Source organism: Phalaenopsis equestris, unplaced genomic scaffold (assembly GCF_001263595.1).
Source record: "Phalaenopsis equestris unplaced genomic scaffold, ASM126359v1 Scaffold000469, whole genome shotgun sequence".
NCBI classification, from domain to species: Eukaryota; Viridiplantae; Streptophyta; class Magnoliopsida; order Asparagales; family Orchidaceae; genus Phalaenopsis; species Phalaenopsis equestris.
Genome location: NW_018164910.1, coordinates 5,984 through 26,510, shown reverse-complemented (window position 1 = coordinate 26,510; position 20,527 = coordinate 5,984). Strand labels below are relative to the sequence as shown.

Below are 20,527 nucleotides of genomic sequence, written 5' to 3'. Positions count from 1 at the left end.
TCAAAAATACCTTTTCTTCCAGTTTTTAGTTTTCTTTTCTGAACCTAACATTTTAATATACTTGAAAGTAAAAGTAATTATATGATCTTTAAAGCCTTCAATGTGAAAATCAACTGAAATAAATATAAATGCAACATCATCTACTCTATCAAGAATATAATGAAGAAAATTAAACTTTTAAAAGAGTTCGACATTATGAAGCCATATGCATATGAATCTTGGGCTACTGAAAATAGAGAGAAATTTGAGGACCCCCTCTAAAAACATATTAGTAGAAGCTCAATTTTTTATCCTTAAAAGAAATTTGGGAACTCACCAACTTCAATGATTCAAACCATAATCTTCTCCAAACCCAAACTTTTATTGCAACTACTACTCAAACGTCATCACTAAATCTGATCATTGGAAATAAGCTACTTCACATTTTGTGACCTCAAACTCAAAAATTTAGTGAATTTCAGAATTTTAGATTGATCTCAATGCTATTTATTGAACTCATGATCGAATTCTTTGTTGGAACATCAAGTTAAAGATAAAGAAGAGTTACACTTTATATCCTTTTCTATTAGCGCTGGATAAAGATAACTATCGTCACAGTTTTCGTATATCTAGTAAGTTATTCTTTTTGACCATATGAACTATAAAAGAATTAGATTTTGATCTTCTTTGGAGCCATTTCTTAGCATCAAATCTCAACTGAAACTTAAGAAAAAAGTTGGGATGTGTTTGATATACAAAAACACTTTTAACATAATTCTATAGCTTCTATCAATAATCTAGCAAAATTTAATAGATTCCCTCTAATTCTCTGTCCTTACTTTTTTTTTTTTGGGCAAGTTTAGCCAATACATGTTAGAAAGGTTCTAATTTTACCGACTCAACAAATTTGAATCCAACAAAAGGACAACTTAGATCCCATGCTATATAGTAGCTCAAGATGCCGCAACTCAAATCCCTCATTAAACCAGTTCAACAAAGCATACAATTCAAGAGAGCGCGAGCAATAAAAAATAGCATAAATCCAGAATGTCTCGAATCAGCGAAACCATCATTGAAATCAAAGTCTCAAAACATGCATGTTAAATATAATTACTATACCTTATACCAGTGTTTCATAGTTGATTTACACCCTCATAAAACGTGCTAATGCCAACACTTGTAGATCACAACAAACAAGTTAGAAAAGAAACAAAACGCATCACAAGCTGCTACATGATTACTGCTTATACTTGCATGTGGTGCCGCTTCTCACATACTGCCATCTTAAGTAAGAACCTCATGGCAAGGAACGCAAGGCTAAACAAGCAAGAAAGAGCTCACTAACCTTTCTCCGTCCAAAATATTTATTTATAAGAACGATGCTGTCACTCTTCAGCAACATTGACGAGCTCATACTCAACAAGTGACAAGTTGTTCTCTTCCTTTACTGCAAAGCTAGCTGGCTCAGCTACCTCAACACGTCCCCACTTGTCTACGACCAAACGCATTGAACCCTTGAACATATCAATCTTAGCATTGCGAATGATCACAGTGGCACCAGGTTTCATGATGTCTACTGCTTAAAACAAATAATAGTTTTTAGTCTTGCCGTAATAAGATTCTTCCAATGCTTTTTTGATACTAGCTGTCCAACAACAATAGTCGTCGTAGTAATGAAAAAGATGTAGCAGCATCAAAATAAATTGCAGTTGTATGCCTCAAAAATAGCAAAAATTATATTATGAATATGCAAAAAGGAAATAATACCAGCAATAACACTGAAAGAAGAAGATATTTTCATGTCATAATTCTAATAGCATGCAAGTATTTCAGAGTTTTGTTTTCCCATCCATCCTTGGCATAAAATAAGTAGCAGAAAATTGACTGAGAAATAATTTGCACAAATGAGAACCACAATACCCATGAGCTAAATACTTGCTATCAGCTGGGGTTGTTCCCTGGACCTTTTTTAACATGCAACTTTTATAGCAATATCACAATAAAAGTAAATAATGAATTAATTACCACAGACTCGAGCATCTACCTAGTATGGACTAATCAAATTTTATCACAGTCAAGACTGATAACAGTGAACTGCCTTATTATAATATAGGTCTGTTTGGGGCGGCTAAAAGTGTTTGTAAATGTAATTATAGAGTTCTAATGAGAAAAAAAATTTCCTTCTTTTTTCTTTTTTTTTGAAAGTTGGGGGTAATATTTTTTTCAATTTTTTGAATAAATCGGATAGTAACTTCCTTACAACCACCACTTCAGCAAAACTAGTGGTAAAAAAATGCTTTTCACTGCAAAAATTTTAAGTAGCAGCACAAAAGCAAATAGCCAACAAGAACTATAATTGTTTCTACAAAGCAAACAGTGAGAATGCTACCCCTAATGAACTCATTATGTAACACTTATTCAAGACAAAATAAAAATTGGCAAAATGAGCATAAAAAACAGCTAAAAAAAACTATACAAGGCAATTGTACCTCTAGTATTTTATTTTCTATGACGGTAATTCATTCAAAACGTTATTGTGCTTTCATGAAAGAAACTCCTGAAAGTATGTAACTAATGGCTCCAAGTGCACCATTTTCACCGTTTGATCAAAAATTTCTAATCAAAACAGGTTGTGCAAGGGATAATGAAGTGAGATGCACTTTGAATAGTTTTAGATTATAGTATAAATAGAGCATTACTTTATTTACTTTTATGTTGATTTAAAATGAATATTCTTCCATTTTAATCTTATGTTGGGTCAACTGATACTGTGAGTCATGATTGCACTAATCAAATTGAATTGCAGTGGTCTTGTATGAGATTCCATTAGCCTAGCCCACTATGGCCAAAATCACCTCATCTTTAATTCTTTGAACTTGGGCTCTAGCTCCTGCTCCACCATAATGAGGTTGCCACCTCCCTTTCTTTATTAAAATTCAAAACTCATTAATTCACCATGAAAAATATTTTGCATTTAATAACCTTTCCCTAAAAATTACCTACATGATTTGGAAACTTAGCCTCTTTGAAACACACATTGACTCCCTTTCCCATGCAATAGATGTCCCCTTTTTTCTCCATCTCATAGGCTACAGAATGTTTGCAAGCATTCTAATGTTATGTATTTTGTTGATTGAAAAGATAAGGCATCCTGATCAAACAATTATTCTAAACAATACTATGAACTCTTACAATCTCCTTAATGAATAAACTAGCAATATTGAAAGCGTCATCTGATTTATGACATGGAACAAAATATGCCATTTTAAAAAATTTATCAACTACCATGAATATTAAATCTCTTCCTCATTTTTACCAAAGTAAACCTAACATAAAATTCAGTGAAATATTAGTCCAAAGTTTCCCAATAATTGGCTAAGGGGCTTATAAACCACGGTTGCACAAGCATACAAGTGGCACATTTATTGTAGAGCCTCTCAACAACTCTCTTCATATTTGGCCAATAAAATTGTTCTTGTAAAATTGCAAAGGTCTTGCCAATCTAAAAGTGTCCCATTAAACCCCCACCATGACTTTCCTAAACATGCAAACCTCTCAAGAAACACTAACGCACACAATTTATTTTTTCGAGATAGAGATCCTTCTTGCCTAAAATATTACCAATGCCTAATTTTCACTAACTTCATATTCAACGCTAAAACCATGGTCATCTTAATATAACTTTTTAATATATTCAACACCAAGCAATGTATACCTACGTGATAGTGTGTCAACAAGCACACTCTCCTATCCTTTTTATAATTAATGACATAAGAGAATGTTTCTACAAATTCCATCAATCAAGCATATCGCAAATATAACTTTTTTTGAACATTTAGACATATCAAGAATTCATGGTCTGCAAACTCATTTGGCCATAGATAAAGCTGCAAAGTTCCTAATGCTCGAACTAAGGTATATAACTCTTTATCATAAGTAGGATAATTTAGCGTATGGCATTTAATTTTTTATTAAAATATGTGGTTGCCAACTCTTCATGCATAAGAATAGGGCCAATCCCAATTCTAGTATCATCACATTCAATCTCAAAAATTTTTATGAAAACAAGTAAAGTCAATATAAAAAGCAATACTTTTTTTTTTTTTGATTGATTGAAAGGCCTTATCTTAATCTTCTCCGCATTCTAATCTTCTCCCAATTTAAATCGAACCTGTTTTTTAACGAATTCAATTAGTGGACTGCAAGGCTAATAAAGCTCTTTATAAATCGTCAATAAAAGCTAGCAAGATTAAGGAAGCTGCGAGCATTACTTATATTGGTAGTTCTGCACCAGTCTCGAATAGCTTGTGCCTTCTCTTCATCAACTTGTATTCCTTCGACAGTGATGACAAATTCAAAAATACCAACTTAGTCGTGCAGAGGTACATTTGGTCAGTTTGGCATATAACTATTCTTTTCTAAGTCTACCTAAAACAGATTTCAAGTGAAGTGGATGTTTGTTCGTGCTCTTATTGTAGATGAGTATACCATCAAAATAGATTACAACAAATTTGCCTTTAAATATGCATAAATTATGGTTCATAAGTCTCATGAAAGCGCGTGATGCATTAGTCAAGCTAAAAGGCATAACTAAACATTTATAAAATCCATGTTTTAAAGTCAGTTTTTCATTTGTTGCCTTCTTTCATTTTAATTTAATGATATAGCCAATTTTTACATATTTGAGAAAAAACACTAAATCCATGTAACTCATCAAACAAATTGCCTAGGTGAGGAATGGGATGATAATATTTTGCAATGATATTATTTATAGCTCAACAACATGTTCCATCCTTCTTAGGGTACTAATAACACTGGAACTGCACAAGGACTCATGAATTCTCTAATGTACAATTTATTCACTAGCTTTCTAACATACCTTTGTAGTTCTTTGGTCTTTTCTGGTTGTTTCTATAAGCAAGTCGGTAAGGACTAGTTGCACCTTGTAAGAAATCAATTTAAAGTTTATCTTGAAAATTAGAGTTAATTTAACATGGTATCTTCAGAAAAGATATCTAATATTAATGTAAAATAGAAACCACTGAATTAGGCAAAAAAAATTTCAGTTTTGATAACACTTAATAATGCCTCTTTAAATAAAAAAAACAATAGGTTGTCATACAAAAAGTATGCTCTATTTTTGAGGACTTCACATAGAAATGATTTTTTTTTTTTTGTTTCGTTTCATTGAATGGTTGTTCTGGTTCTGTAGTCGCATCAAAAGTTTCAACCCCATTCTTTTGTTCATTCTTATTTGGACTTTTTTCTTTCTTTTTGTTATTTTATTTAGTAATTTAACAAGCTCTTCGCATACTTCTTTTGGGGGTCAGAGGAACTAGGGTGATGGATCAAATGCTCAGCTCGCATAGGTACTTACATCACAAAAAAATATTTTCATAGGAAAGAAACTAGCACTCGTTTGTTCACTTTAACCCCTCCACTATCATTCAACCAATGTAGTTTATAGGGCTGTAGGAGTTTGAGCGTAGGAAATCATAATTGTTCTACCATGGTAGTGCTAACTACATTTGTACAACTACTCGCATCAATAATCATACAATATTTTAAACTTGGCATCTAGTATAAAATATATTTTCTTATTGCACCTCATTAACTTCCTCAATGCCCTTCTAGGCACTAAAAACTCCCTTTGGATAGCATATTCTTCCTAGTTAGCTTCCTGGGCATGAAATCAATATCCAATTCATTCCTAGTTTCAATATCCCCATTACTACGTATAATCCTAACTCTTTTGTTTGGATATTGGCTACTGATATGTCCCCTGCCTAGCCATTTAAAACATTTAATATTACGATTCCAAGAATATGATTATTTCTTCCTTGTTAGTGAATGATAAATTTTACTATTGGATTAAAAGGAGTTTTTATAGCTGGTTTCTCCTCCCTTTTGACTATGTTTGGTCTCCAAGAGGTATCTCCAACAACTTGTCCAGTGTTACTACTACCCCCTCTTAAAATTGTCTTACTTTGATGGTTATATGCACTATTTCTTCTAGTTCCACATAATAATGTATTACAACTATGTCTTGAAACTCCTTATTTAACACAACAAAATCATGGCATCGTAGCTTCTCAATCCTCTTCTAAATTGGCCTAAATCATAGCAATCTCCATTTAATTATAATAATCATTGACACTCTGAGTTCTTGGTTTTAGATTTTATAATTTCTTATGCAGCTATTAAAGAATACTACCATTGTCGAGTCCCAAGCCCCGAATGAGAAAAGTGGAGGGTTGTGTTGGGTAGTCGACAGCTAGCGTAAATTTTTTGTCGAAAAAATCATGATATGAATCATTTAAATCATTGCATAAATGCTAGAGCATCTCATGGAAGCAAAGGATTCTATTATTTAAATATAGTGAAAAGTTTACAATGGTCGTTATATGGAAGCAAAGGATTCTATTATTTAAATATAGTGAAAAGTTTACAATGGTCGTTATACCAGCGTCCAAGTGTAGTGTTAAATAAGGGTTCCTACATTTTGGACAGATGCGAGCAAAAAAATTAGTCCATAAAATTAATATTTGGATAGAAGCTTGGAATATATGTACTCTCATAGATAAATTAAAAGAATTAGTAGGTATTATGGTTCATAGAAAAATAAATAAATATGCATTCCAGAAACTAAATAGGTTGGAAAAAATGCAAAGGAGAATGATAGTTTAGGTTTTAAAATTTCGTATTCAAGTAGGATAGGCACTAGAAATGGTGTAGATGAAATTATAGATAAGAGTTTGAAAGATAATATTGGAAAAAATGATAGGATAGAATTGGAGATAGAATTATAGCCCAAAAGATTGTTGTTAATACTAAGATTTTTAATGTTATAAGTATTTAAGCTTCTTAAGTATGGTTTAGATGTAGGTTCAAAAGAATTACTATATATATATACATATATATATATATAACATAAATAAAATTTAAGTGAACAAGATCTAAAGTAGAATAATGAGTTTAAATTCAAAATTAATCGTAATTTTTTTAATTTAGATTTGAATTTTAAATTTTGTAATTTTAAGTTCATAAGTTAGGCGAGTTTTTTGTTGGAAGTTGATACAAAGTTCGTTGTAAGAAAGTTCAAAGTGAAATTAGATAGTCATCATCATATGCAGTTAACTAGTCTTTTGGATAAGAATTACATGACACCTCTTAAATTTTTATGGCTCCTCTTGAATATCTACATGAACATATACTACATGATGATGATAGTCCAACAGTATTATAACCACTTCACAACGACCTTCTAACTTAACTAACGATTTTAAAATTTCCATTCTACAAAAGCAGAATTAATGCAGCAAACTTTTCATGAAACTTCCCTTTAAGTTATCCTCACTGCATCCGAACAACTTAAAATCAAAATATATTGCCACTTTGGTTTCTCAAGCTTCTTAATATGACTTCTTACATCTATATTTGGTTTAAATTCTTGTTAGATTAAAGTAACAACTCACATAACCTTATAATTTGCAATTCAAGTAAGATTCATAATCTTCTAGGCAAAGAGATTCAAAAAATCATTAGTGAAGTGAATTTCATACTTGCATTGCATTTGTAACTACATATGCTTCCACATTGCAATCTATAGTACATTTCGCTGATAACAGAAAGTCTAGCCATTCACTTGACAAATAAAAAGTAACAATAATACTTCAACTAAGCATACCATCTAACATGAACAGTTATGATTGCTTCTTTTTCATTGCAAACAGTAAAATTTTAAACTATCTTGTTTAGAATAAATATACAACAGTCATGAAGTCAAGTTCATCAAGCCAAGTCATTGTGGCATTAAATTTAAATAAAAAGGTGATAGGAAAATTACATACATAGCACCCAATTCTTATGGATATACCTATCTCACACACATAGCATTTTACATATGGATGAAAAGATGAATTTGACTATTAAAAGGTGATACTGAGTGCTACTTTTCATATGATTTTTATAATTATGAATATTTAAGTGTGAGACAGGTATATGAAAGTTTAGGTTGCTATGTATGTAAAAGCCCCAAAATTGGTTCTATAAGGCAACTACACTAGGCCATATCAAATAAAATGGTAAATATTATGCTCACAATCATCGAATCATGAACTAAGCTATTTTATCTATACATTGTCAGATATTGTTACTCAATTACAAATTCATCGTATAAAATTCACTCAAAGTCACAACCAAAATAAGAACATTAAGTTGAATGCTGAGAAAAAATAAATTATCGATTATATTAGAAAGGTGTTGAAAGTATCAACATTTGATGATCAAACACTAAAAAATGTAAAAATTTAATTTAATCCTTTGAAATGAAGGACAAAAGATGCGCTAAAAAGTGGAAAAATAAATCTAATAAAAAAAGAATAGCAAAGGAGGATACAAGTAACAAAATTAGAAATCATGGAAAAATATTTGATAAAATTAAGTTATGCATTTAAGGTGGATGCAACAAAATGATAGACTAGAAAATTCTATAAAAAACAAAGCACAAGATGGACAAAGGGAACAATTCAATGAATCTCTAAAATGAAATGATTAGTCAAAGCATCAAGATGTTGAATCCTCAAAACATAGAAAACATGATTCTAAAGCAGTCACAAATGCACAAAATTTCACAGAACTAGAACTCCAAGTATTCATCCATGACCATATGTTAAGCACCATTTATAATAATAGAAAAAATGATGCTTATTCAAAATGTAAAAGTTAACCTTAAACTAAAAATTAAAAGTCAAAGTACTCTTCTGTGATAGAAGACAGTTCAACCACTAATCTTAAACTAAATGATAATCAAGGATAAACTAAAATAAAAAACATGACACAAACTATGACAAAAACAAAGCTATAAATAACATCACTATCATTAGCATCAAAGATTATGAATTCAATGTTAATCCCAAGCGTATTTATGTTAATTCTGAACTTTGAATAATAACAAAATAGAAATTAATCCGAAATTATAACTCACACTGTAAACACTGATAATTAAGCTAAGGAAAACCAAAGTCACAAACAAAAAGCGTGATATAAAACATAATAAAGTTAGTAAATAACATGCTAATTGACACCTAAGAGTAAGCATCACACCAACAAGTGAATGGATTTTTAAAGTAAAATCAAACAAGATGGAGAAGAGATGAGATGCACAATACTATTAAGATGCATCAATTATGAAAGATTAAGAAGATAAAATATTTAGAAAAACAGAGACTATATCTATAAATAATTTATGATAGAAATGATTAAAAATAAAATGAGATATAAGAATAACCGAGTTATGAGAAGATGTAAAGACTGACTAAATTTAATCTATGAAGTATGAAGATAATATTACCATAATTAATGATGAATCTAACGAAGAAAGAGAAAATTGTTATTTTCAAAAAATATCAAATGAGAGTGTAAGAAAAGAAATTTAGGACAACATAAACATGCTTATGACAATAAAGTAGATACATGCAGTATTTTAGTTTTGTAAATGATGGATAAAGGTGAACTTTGAGTGTCCAATTGGATTTGGAAATTCATATGATACATTAGAGTAGTTTACTAGGCTAATTTGTTACTAAAAAATTATAAAATTAAGAAAATGTTAAATGAACGGATATTAAGTATTTTGATGATGATATTTTATGATAAAAATAAGTTTACATAATTTTGGATATTTATATGGGACATTAAAACGGTCCATATATTAAATCATTTTAATGAAATCGTAAACATTAAGTAGACAAATGAAGGGCTAAGAAGTAATTTGGTAAAGCTTTTAAATGATAATTATAAAAACTGAAGTTATGAGACATAACGACGTTTTGAGAGAAGATTATAGTACTTAGGCTTATATACATCACATTATTAATAGAGAATCAAATTGAATTAAGATATGAAGATCCAAATATATTGTCATTTGTGTGCTAAAACAATTAATTAAAAATTTGAACATATCAATGAACTAATCTTTAAAAGGACAAGGAATATTGACGTTGTAAAAGGTTCATTGAAGTATCTAAAAATATTTATTACACTATAGTAAATTTGATTACAAGTACCTTCGTAATAATGAAATAATTCACTATTAAACTAGCATTATCAATAACAAACATTAAATATAATATTCCAATATTTACCATAAAAATGTTTGCAGAAGATATCCCAAATAAGATAAATCAATGTATGTCATTTATAAATGATAAATATGACACATCATACCAGCTTAAGTGAATCATTTTAGAAAGTTTAAGAAATTCTTATAAAGTACGGGATTGAAGATTAATAAATCGAAGATTGAGTGCAAGAGCTACACTTCTAATAAATCTAAAATATATAATGAATAATCAATGCTGTGAGACAATCATGCCCCTTCTGAAATAAGTGAAATGCACAAAATTTTTTTAGATCATACTCCATCTAAGTGAAATGTTTAAATAAATTAACATTTATAATAAGATAAGAGACAGATAGAATAACAATTAAATGTATGACAAGCATTTCAAATGAATCTAAATATCAAAATGATTAAATCTTAGAGTTGCTAGATGATCAATAGATAACAAAAATGATAGGTTCAAATACCATAATCTACAAAACAAATATATATATATCATTGAAGGGGATAGATTTTAGAATAAAAAAGTGCATGCTTAACGAAAATTTTTCTAATGAAAGAATGTCAACAATACAAAATTTAAACATATAAAATTATTTATACTAATGATGTTTAATAAATACGTTGAAAAACAAAAATTTACTCCAAGCTATTTGGTGAGAAAAAAAAATGAGAAATTTAAGAAGAAAAGTGAAAGATAAGAAACAAATAAATAAACATCACAGAATGCATAAGTGCAAATAATTTAACATAGGTAATTGTAAACATGGTTGCATGATAATAAAACCAATAGGAAAGAATAAATATTAAACATGCTAACAATCACAAAAGAACGGTGTTAGATAAAAAGAATATAGTTGGAAGTTGTCAAAAAATAATTGTGCTCAATAAAATGAAAAAGAAACACATCACTCAACAAACTACCATATGAGGGTGTACAAAACAAACCACAATTGGCGTGACAAGTCTAACAATTATGATCTTCTTCCATCAAACACTCCTTTAGTTAAACACCTAAAATGACATCAATTGTTGAGATATTACATTGATTCTTCAAATCCTCCAAATCTTTCTCTACCTACTAAAACATACTCTCCTAAAACCTCAACTGATAAGTTTGTCAAAACTTTTATGAGCAAACCACCATTAATTGGCCAATAATAAATAATATCGACAAGCACAACCTTAATAATGTCTCTTACCCATACAACTCATATATCATTGATGAGTTAAGAGTAGTGATCAACTAACCTCCAATTTTGCCTTAAGGTCGTGATTTTGAGACATGAAATAACCTCTCTATATTGTAAGGTAAGGTTACATCAATTTCTCTGGTCGTTTATTTGTAGGTTCTTCATGAACAAGGTTATGCCTTTTTTAGTAATGAATTATATTTAGATAACTACTAAATTATTCTAGGCATTCAAACTATGAATAATTGAAAAAACTAATTACTATTATCATCATTTGATTTCTCGGCAAGCACACCAACACTACTGAACAATAGCACCAAAGTGGGTAAACATTAAAGAATCCAATGCATGAATTTGAATCTTCAAACATAAGACCTAAGTTTTAAGTTTTTATATGCCACCACCTTACAATAGACACCAAGAAACACAAACTACCTAATGTTGGTTATTTAAGAATGAAGAAAAAAAAGGATATGGACCAAAGCTGCTTCTACCAAAACTTAACACCAATTACTGTCAATAAATTTATATGTGTGAGTTTTATGAATGTTGATATGGTGAGATGCACATTTAGATTTGACATGCCAAACGTCAACTTTTGGAGGGGAACAAGCAATTATTTTGTAAATTTTCTTCTCTCAAAATAGAAATTAAAAGCACTAGCATCCACTTTTATAACATTTCCCTTCATTCAACATAAAACTACATAGCAACAATGAAATGCTATGGAGTATAATATTTGACAATAGTTCACGCATAACACAATATATAGTTTTCTATCAGTCAACAAGATGAAGTACCCCAATGCTTGCCTTTACTGTAGCTTTCACACTACTAAACCAATTTCACCAGTTTCATTTCTTACATTACAAAGGCATACAGGGTATTCATACGTATTTCAATTGAAATGTAGTATATTCATAAACAAAAATATTCACAATCAATCAGATAAATCAAACATGCATTCCTCAAAAGTTGGTCAATGAAACTACAAAGATGACAGCATTCCCTAGCCACACTTTTCGAAGCAAGGTACAGCCACTTTGTTTAATCTTCTATTGCTATCATTTTGGACTTTTCTGGCTGGCCTTCAATTTTATTGCTACAGCTTCACAAAAACCTTGAAAATTTACGAGCAAATATATCATTAGGGTAACCATAGCCCATAAAAACACCTATGTTGGCTTCCATTCTTGCATTGACGTCATCCCAATCTCTTCAGCTTTTAATTAGCATCCTTATCCAGTATAATAAATGATGAGGGCAAAGTGGTGAGTTGATTGTCGTTGTGAATGATCAAGGTCACTAAGAAGTGATCAAGTGGACTCAATCTCCTTCAAGCTTCAGAAGATCAAATTTTGGCAGCAGAGCTTAATTGAGAGTGTTATGAGTCGGATAGGGTTTATTCTACATTCTGTCCAGAATCTAAAAGACTCAATCAAACACTAAGAATTTTCTCTGCTGAATCCAAATCATGCAAACAAGTACTTCAATTGTGTGGTATGGCGTTAACTAATGATTTGGAAATTTTGGTAAGTTTTGGGATTGATTGGATATAAAGAAACACAGGTATACTGGAGATAGGTCGATTTTGTCAAAAGAAGACCTAGTCTGGGAAATGGGCTCAAAATTTTTGTGGAGGTACGGGAATTTAGCGATTTAGAGTGGAAGTGATCCTAGAAACACTCTGGTATAGGTCTGAAAAATTTAGTTGGATTCAAACTATTGGAGATATGAATTTAGAGACAAGAAAATTAGAAAAAAAGAAATAGGAAACATAACACAAGAAACTAGGACTTTCTTTGGGCTAAGTTTTCTCCAATAATTTTAACATAACATTACAGAAATCTTTTTTTATATTTTTGATAGTGAATAAGCCAAAACTAATAATACCATATTCAAAATTTTTTGAGAAGTTTTGATGAGTGAATTAGGGTAAATGGCTGGACTGGCATAAATTTTTTAGAAAAAATACAGATTTTGGGATTATCATTTAAGACAACAAAACAAAAGGATAAAATACAAGATTTAGGGTTTTTTGTTCTTGAAACATAAAATTAAACAGCACCACAACACACATGATACAAAATTTAAATGAAATAAGTGCAGAGAAATTAAATTTCCTACTCGCCAAAGTAGGTTTCCATGGAGATTACCAAATTCCTTGGGTGGTTGGCCACAAACCTGAAACCATAAAAGAATTTTTCATCTAAGTGTTACACAGAACCAAGATTAACTTCACCTCAGAGAAGAGAGTAGTTTAACCACACATACTAAGCACTCTTTCATCACACCGTTTCACTACAAGGAACTAATTCCAGAGAAAGAGAGAGGGGGTGGTCGACCCCTAAATGTAACCACCCAGACTACCAACTATGGCTAACCCCCTTTGCTTCCACTTCATGCATTAACCCTTGGTCAATGCCACCAAGCAAACCTTGACTTCACATAAGCAAATGTTTGACTTCAACATAAAAACACATACACTTTACATTTACACAAAAAATTAACACACGCATTAAGGGAAGCTAATCACTTCATAACGCATGGAAATAGACATTTTTGAAGCCATCAAAATCCTCTCAAGCTTTATTTGACCATTGATTTGGATCTAATAGTTGTGTCACCTCCATGTGCCACATCATTTCCCATGGATCCAAAAGAACTCTTCTCGGGAGAGTTTAAAGCAGCACACTCATCTGATAAGTCTGGTTCAAGCTTTTTCAAGTCCTCTCTAATGATCCAAGCATCATTTGTAGGTGATTTATCCGTTCACCTCAGTGTTAAATTAATTGTTGTTATGGAGAATCAAGATTACTAAGTGATGAAGTGGACTCAATCTCATTTAAGGGTCAGGAGATCAAATTTTAGTAGCAGAGCTTAATTGGAAGTGGTATGAGCAGGGTAGGATTTATTCTAAATTATGTCCAGAATCTAGAAATCTCACTTCCAATACATAGAACTAGGGAATGCGTCAAGCAGAATGATCCCAAATTCCAAATTTATTTAGAAGATGGGCCACCTCCATGTGCCACACCAATAAATCATTAAAACAATGGAATTAAAAAACCAAACACAGCAAAGCAAATCCATTTATCAAGTTCTTATGCATGGGGGTATAGCACATATGCAGGGTCCAGAAATCAAGTTCGATTGCCATATGCAAGCCAAAAAGAAATGAGATTAAGAGAAACAAAGAGAGAACGAGAGAAATGGTAATAGATGAAGCGAACCCTGCTCATTGCGAGCCGTGAATATGATTGCCCCCGTCTCGTCACCCACAAGGCATTCGGAAATTCTCGTCTGCCGAGATTGCGCCGAAGCTACTCGTCCCTTCTGCAACACCGTGATTGAATTGACTACCTTCACCACGAGAGTGTGGCCGCTCGTTCCCGGCTTCAACTGATCCACCTTCACAAACACAGGCTTACGCATTGCCGGCTTCACCGCCGCACCTCTTCCCTGCTGCGCCGCCGTCGACATTACTTCAGTCACCAAAGATTGCCGATCAATTCAAGCAGAGAAGAAAACCGTATCCTAACCTATCCGAGCTGTTTCTCCTAGAATCAAATTGTTGGTATGGCTCACCGTCGAAATCGGAAATTAAGTTGTGGATTAATGTTGTAATTAGATATTGTATTTAGGATTTACTTTTCGGAATATAAATAATGATGTTAGTAATTTCAGAAGGTATTCTTAATTTTTATAATTTTTTTTTGAATATTGAAAGGAACTCGCCGCTCTGTTCCAGATGACGTAGGTATCTTTGCCGAACCTCGTTAAATCTCTTTGTGTTCTTCTGGATTTGTGTTGATTGTTGTTTTTCTTCGCTATAATTTCTCAACAAGTGGTATCAGAGCGAGGTTTTAGGGTTGGGAGGAGAAATTTCGTCGGCGCAACAGAGAAGAAGAAGATTTGGCAGCTAGGGCAGAGGAGTTTGGTGAATTTCGGGGCTTCGATAATTCGGCGAAGGACTTTGGCGGTTCACGGCAGATTGTTGGTGCAGGGAGCGAGGAGTTCGTGAAGGATTATTTGCGAGAGGTTGCCGCTAACATAAGGGTTTGCGAAGGCAAAGCCGAAGGCGGTTCGCGGGACGGAATCAAGGAATCGAAGTTGTTTGGCAGTTCGGAGGTGTTACGGGTTTCTTATTCGCGGGAAACTACAGGTGGTACAAGGGAGTGATCGGGCAGCTGCCGGGCGGACGGTTCATGGGATCACGGAGATCAGAAGGGAATCTTTCACTTCTACTAGGGGAATATTTCCCTGGATTTTTACTTAATTATAGGCGGAAAGGAATTTTCTTTCCTAAGGTGTCGGGGAGGAGCAGTTGTTTCCTTTGATGGACCGTTGGATCTGCGGACGTGAAATTTGAAAAGGATCTTTCTCATGCTGGAGCTGCGTGAAGATATGCAATGAATCTTAAGAGAAAGAAATTGTTTAATTAAAGAAAATATTTAATTAAGAAAACTTAATTAAGATTTTCTTTGTTGGAGGCTGCGGAGAAGAAAATTGGAAGTTCTGATTTTATTTTTTTGCGGGAAAAAGAAAAATTTTTGAAATTCAATTAATTAAAGGAAATTATTTAAATAATGGGGACTTAATTAAGAAAGCTTAATTAAGAAAATATTTCAATTTTTTCTTTTCAAAAAAAAATCTGTTTTTTATTTGGAAAACTTAATTAAGATAACTTAATTAAGTGAATTTTCAATTCTTCTTTTTCTTTTTGAAAAGATTCTGAGCAAGGATTTGCAGAAGAATTTGCAGAATAATTTGTTGCAGGATTAATTTTAAATGACAACTTCTGGTGCAAAATTCGATGTGGTGAAGTTCGATGAAGCTGGTAACTTCGGATTGTGACAAGCAAGAGTAAAAGATTTGTTGGCTCAACAGGGAATCTTGAATGCTTTGCGGACAACAAAACTAGATGTCATTGAGGATGAAAATTGGAAAGAATTGTAACAATGAGCGGCAACAACCATACGTTTATGCCTAACAGATGAGGTTATGTATCACGTGATGAATCTGAAATCTCCAAGGGAGATATGGAAGAAATTAGAAACTCAGTTTATGGTTTATGGTTAAATCTGTTAAATCTCTGATGAATAAATTGTATCTGAAGCAAAAGTTATATGGGCTGAAGATACAAGAAGATTTTGATCTTGCGCAACATGTTAATGGTTTCAATCAAATAATTACAGATTTATCACGGCTTGATGTGACTATTGAGGATGAAGACCGAGCAATGATTTTGTTGTGTTCACTATCTTCTTCCTATGAACACCTGGTGACTACTCTTACATATGGGAAAGAAACTATCAAAGTTGATGAGAATGGTGCAGCATTGTTGGCTCACAACCAGCGGAAGCAAAATGTAGGAGAAAGCTCTCATGACGACAGTTTATATGTTAAGGGTAAGCAAGATCATGGAAGGAAGAAAGAGAATGTGAGTTATAGAAGGCGAAATTCCAGATTCAAGTTGAAAGGCAAAAAGACAATTCATTGCTACAATTGCAAGGAGTCAGATCATATGAAGAGAGATTGTCCAGCTGAAGAAACAGACTAGGGAGAAAGGTGATGCATCATCGAAGTTTGTAAATATGGTGTAGAGTGACAATTCAGATTGCAGTGATGGCGATATGCTTTCAGTTTCATCAACTCAGTTCACTGATGGATGGATTATTGATTCAGGGTGCTATTATCACATAACACCTAACTGGGAGTGGTTTACTTCATACTGGTTAACTAATTCTAGCTCAGTCTATTTAGATGAGATAGATGTTGCAATATTGTTGGTATTAGAGAAGTCAAAATTAAGATGTATGATTGCACAGTTAGAACGTTATGTGATGTCAGACATATTCCAAATCTGAAGAAGAATTTGATTTCCTTGGGCACTTTACATAGAAATGGTTTCATTCCTAAGACAGATGAAGATAGGGAAACCATCATAATTATTAAGGGTGCACTAACTGTGATGAAAGGAAAGTTAATTGCAAGCAATATCTACAAACTGTTGGGGAGTACAGTTGTAGGTGGAGTTCATTCTGTGGAGTTAGATGATGATAGTACAAAGCTAATGACTTATGTGTTTGGGTCATCTCAGTGATGTGGTATGGTGAAATTGCATAGAAGGAATTTGTTGCATGATGTTAAAAGCTGCAAGCTCGATCTTTATAAGTTATGTGTTCTTGGAAAACAGAATAGAGTCAGTTTTAAGGTTGGAAAACATAAAACTGAAGTGATTCTTGATTATGTGCATTCTGATGTATGAGGCCCTACCAGGGAATCATCATTGGAAGGATTTCAGTATTTTATTACCTTTATTGATGATTTCTCCAGGAAAGTTTGGGTGTATTTCTTGAAGTAGAAATCTGAAGTCTTCTCTAAATTCAAGTTGTGGAAAGCTGAGGTGGAGAAACAAACTGACAGAAAGATCAAGTATTTGAGGCCCGATAATGACACAGAGTACATAGATGTTGACCTCACTTTTGGTTGAGGTCTAGAAACCTTCTTTAGTAACCTAGGTCTAGCCATAGGACTTTCCTATTGACTAGTCTTAGAAAATTAGAAACCCTTAACTGAAAGAGCAAGATGTTTGAGACTGAATGCAGGGCTTCCTAAAAGCTTCTGGGCAGAGACTGTGAGTTTGTCATGTTATCTCATCAATAGTTTATCTCGGACATCATTGAGTTGTAAATGTGACAAGGTAGGTATGGACAGGTAATCTAATTTTGATCATTTATGGATTTTCGGTTGTCCTGCTTATGTGCATGTACCTAGAGATGAAAGATCAAAACTTGACGCAAAATCCAAGAAGTGCATCTTTCTGGGTTATAAGAATTATAATATAAGAAAGATGTGAAAGGATACAAGTTTTGGGATCCGATTGCAAAGAAGATGGTGATCAGTAGAGATACAGTTTAATATGAACAATCTATGTTGTAGCGAAATCAAGACAAGGTGTCAAGGAATAGTTCCAGTTCAGATGCAGTGTAGATGGATTTAATACAGCGAAACGACTGAGAGAGTTGAAGGTTCAAATCCAACACCTGGTGATTTCATTCTAGATGATCTGCAGAATTATAATCTAGCCAGAGACAAACAGAGACGCACCAATATAAGACCTCATAACATATTGGGTTATGAAGACTTAGTCTTTTGTGCACTTCTCATCAGCAGCAATGATCCATCCACTTTTCAAGAAGCTATCACTAGCTAGGAGAAAGAGCAATGGATAGGTGAAATGGTTGAGGAGATGGAGTCTTTGCAGAAAAATCGCACATGGGAGCTAGTTCAGTTTCCTAAGGGAAAGAAGACTATTATTTGCAAGTGGGAGTACAAAAGGAAACCAGCAGTATCAGAAAAAGAAGGGGAAAAGTTCAAGGTTCGGTAACAAAGGGATTTTCACATCAGAAGGTGATATATTATGATGAAATCATTTTTTCTTGTGGTCAGACATAATTCAATCAGTGCAGTGCTTGCACTAGGTGTACCATGCGAGAACTAAGCACATTAATGTCAGGTATCACAAGATCAGAGAATTGATTGCTTCTGATGAGATATTGTTGCAAAAGGTCCATAATGATGAAAATGCAGCTGATATGTTGACCAAGCCAGTTCCAGACCAAGCCAGTTACTATCAACAAGTTCTTGCATTGCTTGGACTTGTTGAATGTGTGCAAATGCTAGAGAAGCATGGTGGACCAACCCATAGTGGTGCAGGTGTAACTCCCATGTTTCCTTTTTTTTTCTAAGGGGCTAGATATTCGCCAAGGTGGAAATTTGTTATGGTATGACTCATATACCATATAGGGACATATGCCGGAACGAAGCGGAGTGGAAGAAACTGTCCAAATCGGAAAGTTACGTTATGTGGGTTGGAGGTGCGGGGGCAACGCCCCGTAGTACGGTATAGGGGTAATGTTGTAATTACATATTATACTTAGGGTTTACTCATGAGGTTATAAATAGACATGTTCGTAACCCCAGGAGGTATCCCTGATTTCTGTAATCTTTTTTCTGAACATTGAAAGGAACTCGTCGCTCTGCTCCCGAGGACGTAGACATCTTTGTCGAACCTCGTTAAATCTCTTTGTTTTCTTCTGGATTTGTGTCGATTACTGTTCTTCTTCGCTCTAATTTCTCAATACTAATTTGAGTCAAAATCACCAAATTTTATAACTTAGGATTTAGTAAAATTTAAAATCTTTAAATTCTTAAATTTTTGGTATAACGTATGATAAATTCGATTAATATTTATGAAAAAGTCTTATAACTTATTTCAAGATTTAAATCTTTTTGTTGAATTCAAAAATATTCTGTAGATCACATCCAAGATATAAAACATTGAACAAATAAGAGGAACCAAGAGAAAGATAGGATAAACAAAGTGTATAAGAACACAAGTTTTGAAAAGCTGAATTCAGTATTCCTTTCATGAAGAAATGAACTCTTTTTTATAGCTCATATGGGTATATAGTAAAGACACATGTTTGTCCCTATTTTAGTAGGGGTGTTACAAGTAATTATTACGCCTTTTCATATTTGTAGCTGACTTTGGGAACTCTTAATATCCATAAGTGACATGGACACCGTTTTGCATTCATAACTTCTAAAAGAGGTACATTTAATGTCAGCTGATGTTGTCATTCGATCATCTAATAATTGTTTGATCAATTGAGAAGTTTTCAGTCAATTGGAATGCCTACGATCGGCCTCCTTGAGAGAATCTTAGATAAAGACCCTCTTGTCATTAAGGTAAACTTGGATTGTCACAAAGAGGGTATATAACAGTAATTTGTCAGGCAGCTCTCTTTGGACAAAAGACCTTCTCAGATGATTGGATAGATATTGGGGTGCCCTTTGGCCATTTGTGAATAATCACATAATAAGTCGAGGTAGCCAGCTTCAGCTAACTATCCCTCAGATCAAGTGCCTCCTACTCTTTCGTTTGATTGGCCCAAAGTTCCGACCAAAAGGAACGACAATTATCATCTCTGTCTTTTGACTATCCCAATGCAATCTTCTGAGACTCGTTGAATTTCTTCGATATCCATGCGATCATATTTTTTATGTGCATTTTTATTTCATTGATTCTCTTACTTTTTGAAAATGACACCTGCGGAGTAATAAAATTAAATGTAAAAAATTACTTATTTATCACGTAATAAATATTTCTAATAATTGATGTCTTTGGATTTCCGTGTATGCATTCCCTATAAATAAGACATGA

The 20,527-nt window shown here is 32.9% G+C and overlaps 1 protein-coding gene across 1 annotated transcript; it reads right to left on the bottom strand.

Moving 5' to 3' along the window:
- Positions 1-1,051: 1,051 nt before the first annotated feature.
- Positions 1,052-14,899, bottom strand: LOC110027957 (uncharacterized protein At4g28440-like). The gene is made up of 2 exons (XM_020729623.1): positions 14,529-14,899; positions 1,052-1,555 (listed from the first exon to the last, which is right to left on the bottom strand). Exons 1-2 carry the CDS (start codon positions 14,776-14,778, stop codon positions 1,365-1,367), a joined length of 441 nt encoding a protein of 146 aa, XP_020585282.1. The 5' UTR covers positions 14,779-14,899; the 3' UTR covers positions 1,052-1,364.
- Between the last annotated feature and the right edge of the window lie 5,628 nt (positions 14,900-20,527).